The following is an 8,759-nucleotide window of genomic DNA, read 5'->3' as shown; positions in this document are numbered from 1 at the left end:
TAAAATCTAAAACGTTTAATATGAAATGTATGTAGCCGGAAAGAGTATAAGCTGGTCTTACAGGCACTAAATTAAGCGCAAAAACCAGGAGTGCCATCTGTAACTGCAACTGTGGGGCAAAATAAAATTATGCTAAATGCTGTGAAAGAAACAGGAAAGAATAAATTCTTAAACAGGATACTATGGTGAATGCTTTTTCGGGAGCTTTTGAAGTAAATACACAAGCTGCATATTTTAAACAGGAGAAAGGGAGGGGGAAGGAAGGGGTTTTTTTCTTCCTGTGAGTGATAAATTGCCTTTTCAGCTGTGATCTTTGGGCACATTCTCTGTGCACGCCGGTTTGCAAACATGAAATCTTTGCTGATTTCAAGTTACTGTCTCGGGTAGTTCCATCTACTACTAGGACTGTTTATCACAATAGTAATTATAATAGTAATTATAGTAATTATAGTAATTATAGTAATTATAGTAATTATAGTAATTATAGTAATGATAATACAGTAATGATAGTATGATGAAGATAATAACAACAATAATAGCAATATTAATAAAATGTATTAATAAAATTATTAATAAAAACTGATTACAAAGCTAGACATGACCGAGTTGCTAAATTAATCCACTGGTCATTATGTAAAAAAAATATGATTTACCTGTATTCAGAAAGTCATGGAAAAAGTTATCGAAAATGAGGTGGTGAAGATCTTGTGGGACTTTCGAATACAAACGGATCGTCATTTGGAGCACAGCACGCCACTTTTAAAAATAAACTTCTGTCTTTTTATTTTTCATTCTTTTAAATATTTGTGTGTGTGTGTGTGTGTGTGTGTGTGCATGCGTTTTCAGTTGACTGAGTTTCATGTTCGATGAATAAGAGATAATAATGTAATAAATATTATGTGAACTGTAATAAAACACTTTTTAAAATAATTTTGTCTCATTTTATTTTTCATTCTTTTAAATATTTGTGTGTGTGTGTGTGTGCATGCGTTTTCAGTTGACTGAATAAGTTGTTGACTTAATTCAGTTGTTCAATGAATAAGATAATAATGTAATAAATATTATGTGAATTATTAAAAATAATTTTCTCATTTTACTTTTCATTCTTTTAAATATTTGTGTGTGTGTGTGTGTGTGTGTGTGTGCATGTGTTTTCAATTGACTGAGTTTCATGTTCAATGAATAAGAGATAATAATGTAATAAATATTATGTGAACTGTAATAAAACTTTTAAAAATAATTTTGTCTCATTTTATTTTTCACTCTTTTAAATATTTGTTTGTGTGTATGCGTGCTTTTCAGTGTACTGAGCTTCATGTTCAATAAGTGATAGTAACAACAATAATAATGTAATAAATGTGAACTGTAATAAAACTTACAAAAATAAATTTCTCTCATTTTATTCTTTATTCAGTATATTCAGTGTGCGTGTGTGTGCGCGCGTGCATGCTTTTTTGGGGGAAGAAACCAAAACAAATCAACGTTTGCATTTGATTTCCATACACAAAACTTCCTTTCGAAAAACAAATAGTTCTTTACGGCAGACAAAACCGCGCATGCGCAGTGGAACTTTTCAAGCCTTGAGGGAAGCGGGAGCAAAAAAAAAGAGAGAGAAGAGGACCCACGTGACGGCAAAACCATAGAGTTCGACGACGGGGTGAAAAGAAAGCCTAGAAAGAGCCCCAAATCCATTTGAAACGCTTCTCCCGCTGTTGAAAAACCCAAAGGGGCAAAACACGCGTTCTCACTCGGGCCGCTTCTCACGTGGGAAGGATCATTCCTCCCGGTCTAGAGCGGCGCCCTCCAAAACCCTCTAACGTCAGTTCCTCTATACCCACCAATGAAACGACGGGGACGACCGAAAAGGGCGGGGTTTGGCGGGGCAACGAGTCTTTTTTTTTTTTGGAGTCCTCTTTCGGGGCCGCCGGACGTAATTTCTCCTCAGGATCGCCGCCGTCATGGCTAGCCAGTCTCAGGGCATCCAGCAGCTGCTTCAGGCCGAGAAGCGCGCCGCCGAGAAGGTGGCCGAGGCCCGCAAGAGTGAGTGGGTGGCCTGGCTGCGAAGGGAGAAAGCAGGGGCTCTTTCTGAGGGGCTGCGGACTACACATCCCATCGTCCTCAGCCCTTAAAGGGGAGGCGGGGTTTGATCCAAAGGTTTTGTAACCTTGCTTGTAAGGGAATTTTGTCCCAATTCTCTCCATGGTGGCTGTGTTGGGAGGGGTGGCTTTGATGGTTGGACTACATTTCCCATCATCCCTGGCCCTTAGCGGAGAAGGTGGGTCTACAGCATTTCCAGCCCAGCTTGCATGGGAGCAGTAGTCCCGAAGGGATTGGAACCCCATGTCCCATCATCCCCAACCATTAGGGACGGGGAGGATTCCAGAGACACTACATATCCCATCATCCTGAGTCGGAACAGCCACCCATAACCTCCCTACCTGTTTCATCTATTCAGAGAGTTTTGTCTCAATTTTCTCCATGATGCTGGTCTTTTGGGGATGGGGAGGTTGGTTGGACTACACCTCCCATTGTCCGCAGCCCTTAAGGGGTGTGTGGGTGATCCAAAGCCTTCCTAGCCCTGCTTGTATGGGAGTGGTAGTCCCGAAGGGATTGGGACCCTGCGTTCCATCATCCTCAGCCATTAGGGAAGGAGGAATTCCAGAGACAGTACATATCCCATTATCCTGCACAGTAACGGCCACCCATAGTCTCCTCTTGCACTGCCTGTTTCATCCATTCAGAGAGTTTTGTCCCAATTCTCTCCATGGTGGTTGTGTTGGGGGGGGGGGAGGCTTGTTGGTTGGACTACACTTCCATTCATCCCAGCCCAGACCGGAAGGGATCCAATCATCCCCAGCCATTAGGGAAGGGGAGGATTCCAGAGACACTACGTATCACATCATCCTGTGTTGGAATGGCTACCCATAATCTTCCCACTTGCTTCATCCATTCGAAGAGTTTTGTCCCAATTCTCTCCAGGGTGCTGATTTTTTGGGGGGGAGGCGGAGGTTGGTTGGACTACACCTCCCTTTGTCCCCGGTCCATAGGGGAAAGGGTTGGTCTTTAATCTTTCCAGCCCAGATTGAGTGGGAGCGGTATTCTGGAGGGATTGGGTGCCACATATCATCATCCCCAGCTTTAGGGAAAGGGACATACCTGGACCCACCATATATCCCATCATCCTGTATGGGAAGGGCCACCCATAGACTTCCCCCAGAGACCTTACACTGCCTGTTTCATCCATTTGGGGTTTTTTGTCCCATTCCCTTTGCCTGATAGTGGTACCTGGGTGGTGGGTGGTGGCGTGGTTGGACTACGCCTCCCATCCTCCCCAGCATAGAAAACCACATGGGCTACTTTAAAACAAACCAGATCCAAATATGGCACTGTATGGATAGATTCATGCATTTTCTTTGCCTGCTTTTTATGGGTCTGGGATATTTTAATTGGGTTATTGTGTTTTTGTATTGATTTGTGAGTTTTTGGCTCATCAGTTGTGTTATTTATTGGCTTTTAATTAGGGAAAGCTGCTCTGAATTACACACACTACAAATTGAATCAATGGAGGAATTGATGCATTTTTGGATCGGAGCAATGCTATGTTTTACTGATTTTGAGGGGGTGCAAATAAACAGTGGAATAATAGGAATTTGCCCTAACTTGTCTTTTCTTACAGAGAAAAACAGGCTGGGGAGTGGGGTGGGGGAGATAGCATTGACTCATCTGGAGGCTGCCTTTTTAGTTCATGTATTTATTAACCAGGGATGCAGTGGCTCAGTGGCTAAGACGCTGAGCTTGTCGATCAGAAAGGTCGGCAGTTCGAATCCCTAGCGCTGCGTAACGGAGGGAGCTCCCGTTCCTTGTCCCGGCTTCTGCCAACCTAGCAGTTTGAAAGCACATAAAAAATGCAAGTAGAAAAATAGGGACCACCTTTGGTGGGAAGGTAACTGCATTCCATGCGCCTTCGGCGTTTAGTCATGCCGGCCACATGACCACGGAGACATCTTCTGACAGCGCTGGCTCTTCAGCTTTGACACGGAGATGAGCACCGCCTCCTAGAGTCGGGAACAGCTAGCACATATGTGCGAGGGGAACCTTGACCTAGGTTTGCTTGAGGATAATCAAGAAACGGGCTCATTAAAGTGTCTCCTTCATTTCTCATTTTTCCAGGTATTAGTTACCCCATTTGAAAGGTTTTCAGAACCTCTTTAATTGGGGAAATTTTCCTGATGTGATTTTATGCCGTAGCCGTAAACTTCCCATGTAGTTTTTCTTTCAAAGGTCAGGCTGCAAACCCCTTAATGCTGGTTGAGCTTCGCATAATTTGACAGCCAGCATATCCAGAGGAAGGGTTCCTATGGTATCTGAAATATTTTGATCAAAACCTAATCTTTGAAGGATCTCCCCTAGCAGAAATCTTATTTTTTGTTATTCATTATTAAGGGAGGTTCCGATCCAAGGAAAGGAGACAAATTGGGAGTCGAAGAGACATCCTGCCTTCCTTCCCCGGAATAATATTTGAATTTGGTTGCATAACTTGTGTAAAACCAATTTTATTTTGCAGACTTCCTGTGGTCTGCATAATGTCAGTAGCATATTGATAGTCCCCCGAGATCTACAGTGCATCGGTTTAACTTGATTAAAACCGAATTGTGAAGGTTATATGGAGTGTTGGTGTATTTCAAAGTACCTTGCTGGGATATCTCTGCTAGGAATTCAGCTTAACGAAAACCGCTGTTCTTTAAATTGTATTTTCAACTCTTCATGTTTGCATGCATTTCTAATATAGCGGTCTCTAGAACCTTCACCTGGCAAAACTTCAAGAAAGGAACTTTGGCCAAGAGCAGTGGAGTTATGTCATGTGCTGGAAGTGATGCATTGCTAGGAAAATAATCCTGACTAATGTCTTTGTTTTTAAGTCTTTAGTTAAGCCAGCTCTGACTGTTCAAAAATTGGATTGTCTCCACGCATCAGGCTTGGTGTTTCCAGTTCTGTGGGGCTAACTTTTTCGGGAAAGGATGAACTTCGATGTTAGAATTAGAATTGTTTATTGGCCAAGTGCGATAGGGCACACAAGGAATTTGTCTCCGGTGAAGAAGCTCTCAGTGTACATACAAGCAATAAGTGATAAATCATGATCATAGTCATCGTAAAGATATATTAATCATAAGTCATAAGATACAACAGTGATAGTCATGGGATTCTAAATTCTACAGAGGAATTATTGAGTCTGTCATCTACACCTCTATAACTGTCTGATTTGGCTCTGCAACCCAACAAGGCAGACACAGACTTCAGAGGATAATCAGAACTGCAGAAAAAACCATTAGAACCAACCTGACTTCCATTGAAGACCTGGACACTGCAGAAGTCAAAAAGGGGGCTGTGAAAATATCTACAGACCCCTTACTCCTGGTCATAAATTGTTTTAACTCCTACCCTCAAAGCGACGCTATAGAGCACTGCACACCAAGACAACTAGACATGACATTTTTCCCCCGAACACCATCACTCTGCTAAACAAATAATTCCCTCAACACTGTCAAACTATTTACTAAGTTTGCATTGCTATTACTATTAATCTTCTCATCGTTCCTATCACCCATCTCCTCCCACTTAGGGCTGTATGACTGTAACTTTACTGTTTATATCCTTACAACTTATATTGATTGTTTCCTAGTATGATTTGATTGCTTATTTGTACCCTATGGCTATCATTAATTATGATTCGTAACAAATGTATCTTTTCTTTTATGTACCCTGACAGCATATGCATCAAAGACAAATTCCTTGTGTGTGTCCAATCACACTTGGCCAATAAAGAATTCTATTCTATTCTAAATCGGCAATCAACATAAATCATACTAGGATACTAAGTAAACAATAATAAATCCCTTTATGTAACTTCAAATGGTGGCTAGAAAGCGAGCTGGATTGAACAAAGAGATGGCCAAGGATATTTTTCACCCTTCATTTTTGGGGTTGTTCTTTTTTCTTCCTTCGTTAGAGGATGACTTTCAGAACGTGTCGTTAGCACTTGAAATTAATCTCAGAAAAGCCTCTTTTTCTGGTTTTGCCCTCTGAACATTTTGCTTTTTTTGTTTCTCTTTTTCAAACCTAGGGAAGAATCGGCGGCTGAAGCAGGCCAAGGAAGAAGCTCAGGCCGAGATCGAGCAGTATCGCTTGCAGAGGGAGAAGGACTTCAAAGCAAAAGAGGCAGCCGTGGGTTAAATTCTATGCTGGCTAATCTCTCTGTCCTCCTTTCTGTTTCTGTATTAGAATGGGAATTCAGTTGGGGTGCGAGATTCTTTGTAGTGGCTACATACACACACACCCTTGTCCCTGTTGTGGTTCGCCAGAGGCCAGCGGAGCTGACAACAGAGGCGGACAGTGAGAAGGTTGGGCAGGAGCAAAAGCCAGTCCTGGAGGCTGGGAAAGGATCAGAGAAGGGCTTTGTGTAAGAGGTAGAGGTGGGGCCAAGGCCGTCTGGCAGTTCTCAGCTGCCTTTGGCACTAGACAGCAGTGAGGCAGAAGAGCAGCTGGAGCCTGTTCCCAGTGTGTGCATGCACAGAGCTGCCAGAAGAAAAGAACAGCTAAGAAATCAGAGTAGATCTGGGAATAAAATCATAGTTGGAGGGTGAATGGCCCTCCCATAGGAAATAAAAGAGGAGCGAAAGGGGAGTGGGCTTTTGCAGGAAACAATTCATTAGATTCAGGAGTGTGGAGATCTGTCTGTGAATCTCAGAGACTCTGTGCCCATGCTTTCCTTGCACAGTACCTCATTTGAAAAATATTTACATGCCAGCTTTCCAAGATAAATAAGGTTGGTGGTCATAAATACTCCTTTGAAAGACTGTTTGCTGAATGTGAATAAGAGGAATTCACATTCTTTTAATAAAAGGGTTTTTGTCAGGAACAGGACTCTACTTTGTGCTTTTTGAGGAAGCCTAGTCACAACAGCCCTTTTGAGGCTCAGCCCTTCTCTCTTGCTAATACAGGTAGTTCTCAATTTCCATTCAAAGTTACAATGGCATTGAAAAAAAATCGACTTACGGCCGTTTTTCACACTTACGACTTTTGCAGCGTGCTCATGATCAGAATTCAGATGCTTGGCAACTGGCTTGTATTTAGGACAGTTGCGGTGTCCGGGGTGGTGGGGTGTCGTGTGATCCCCGTTTGTAACCTGACAAGCAAAATCAGTGGGGAAGCAGATTCATTTAATAATTATGTTACTTAACTTACCGACTGCAGTGATTCACTTAACAGCTGCAGCAAGAAAAGTCATAAAAATGAGTCAAAACTCGCAACCAATGTCTCACTTAACCACAGAAATGTTGGGCTCAGTTGTGGCCATAAGTCAAGGACTACCTGTATGTATGGTGTAGACAAACAGACAGATATGGAAGATAGATGAGAGAGAGAGAGAATATGATGGAAGATAGATAGATAGAAGAGAGAGAGAGAGAGAGAGAGAGAGATGGTGGATGATGAGAGAGAGAGAGAGAGAGAGAGAGAGAGTGAATGATGAAAGATAGATAGATTGAGATGGATTGATAGAATGGTGAATAATGGAAGATAGATAGATAAATAGAGATAGATGGGATAGATAGATAGAGATAGGATAGATAGATAGATACATACATGGATGGATGGATGGATGTAAGCTGCGGCTGTAACTCAAGGACTAGGTGTAATTTTCCAGTTTTTGGTTTCGCCCTCAAATCATCTCAATTCAGTCTAGGACTTTCAGCGTTAAATTGGCTTCTGCAGTTTGCGGAACTGAAAACGCATAATCATCACATGATTGTGGCTTGTCAAAAAAACAACAACAGATCTCCCCACCCCCCACCCCAGCCGCTTGCTTAAACCCTGCTCGACTGTGTCACGCAGAATCATTGATGGTTCTTGGAAATGCAGAACGTAACTGGACGAGTGGATTTTAAATGGCTTCCCTTCATTTTTTTTTCTTTTTGTTTCCGTTTATCGCAGGCGCTCGGCTCCCACGGTAGTTCCGCCACAGAGGTGGAACAGGGGACCCAGGAGAAGATGGCCGTTCTCCAGGAGAACTTCCAAAAGAACCGGGAGGAAGTGATCGACAGCGTGCTGAATTTGATCTTTGACATCCAGCCTCAAATCCATTCGAACTATCGGATCAACGGATAGATGGAATCTTTTGTTCCTTCAAGGAAAAAATTCAGCAATACCAGCTTTAGCTGCACCCCCTTTTTTATAAAGGTGCATAAATTCCCAAGAGGTGTAGATTATCTCTTTCTCTTTTCTCCCCCTTTTTTTCATAAAGATTTCTTGTCTTCTCCGTTTTGTAGCACTTTTGAAGTTTCCATGTAGGCTGGTTCTGTGTCCTCCAAAGTGCATTATATCGTAGACATGTAGCGTAGAAAGTTGATGTTGAATAAATTGTACTGAGTATTAAAGGATCGCTTTAACCCCAAGAAGTATTTAAAAGTCAGAAAAGAGAAGTGCCAGGTTACTTTCCCTTATCCTTAAATTGCACACTGTGTGACTTAGGTGCTCTGCTACAAATGAAATCTGTTCCTACTCAAGAGTAAAAAAACAACACATGCATTTTGTTTGCAGAATGAATAGTATTTGGATTGTACCTGAAAACGTTTAAATGTTATTTAAATAATAACTCTTTTCTCCTGTTGAACTTGAACAAGGCGCTGCTGTTAAGGTGCTTGAAGAAAAAGTAAAGACCTAATCTTGACTTGTAAAGAAATTAAAACCTTTTTTCTCTCCTT

At 42.0% G+C, this 8,759-nt stretch overlaps 1 protein-coding gene across 1 annotated transcript; it reads left to right on the top strand.

The window, feature by feature from the left end:
* Positions 1-1,880: 1,880 nt before the first annotated feature.
* Positions 1,881-8,759, top strand: ATP6V1G1 (ATPase H+ transporting V1 subunit G1). The gene is made up of 3 exons (XM_014052131.2): positions 1,881-2,040; positions 6,122-6,222; positions 7,990-8,759. Exons 1-3 carry the CDS (start codon positions 1,959-1,961, stop codon positions 8,161-8,163), a joined length of 357 nt encoding a protein of 118 aa, XP_013907606.1. The 5' UTR covers positions 1,881-1,958; the 3' UTR covers positions 8,164-8,759.

Source organism: Thamnophis sirtalis, unplaced genomic scaffold (genome assembly GCF_051295495.1).
Source record: "Thamnophis sirtalis isolate CommonGarterSnake01/CBP01778 unplaced genomic scaffold, rThaSir2_p1.2 scaffold_2, whole genome shotgun sequence".
NCBI lineage: Eukaryota > Metazoa > Chordata > Lepidosauria > Squamata > Natricidae > Thamnophis > Thamnophis sirtalis.
This window is presented reverse-complemented; position numbering and strand designations above follow the sequence as displayed.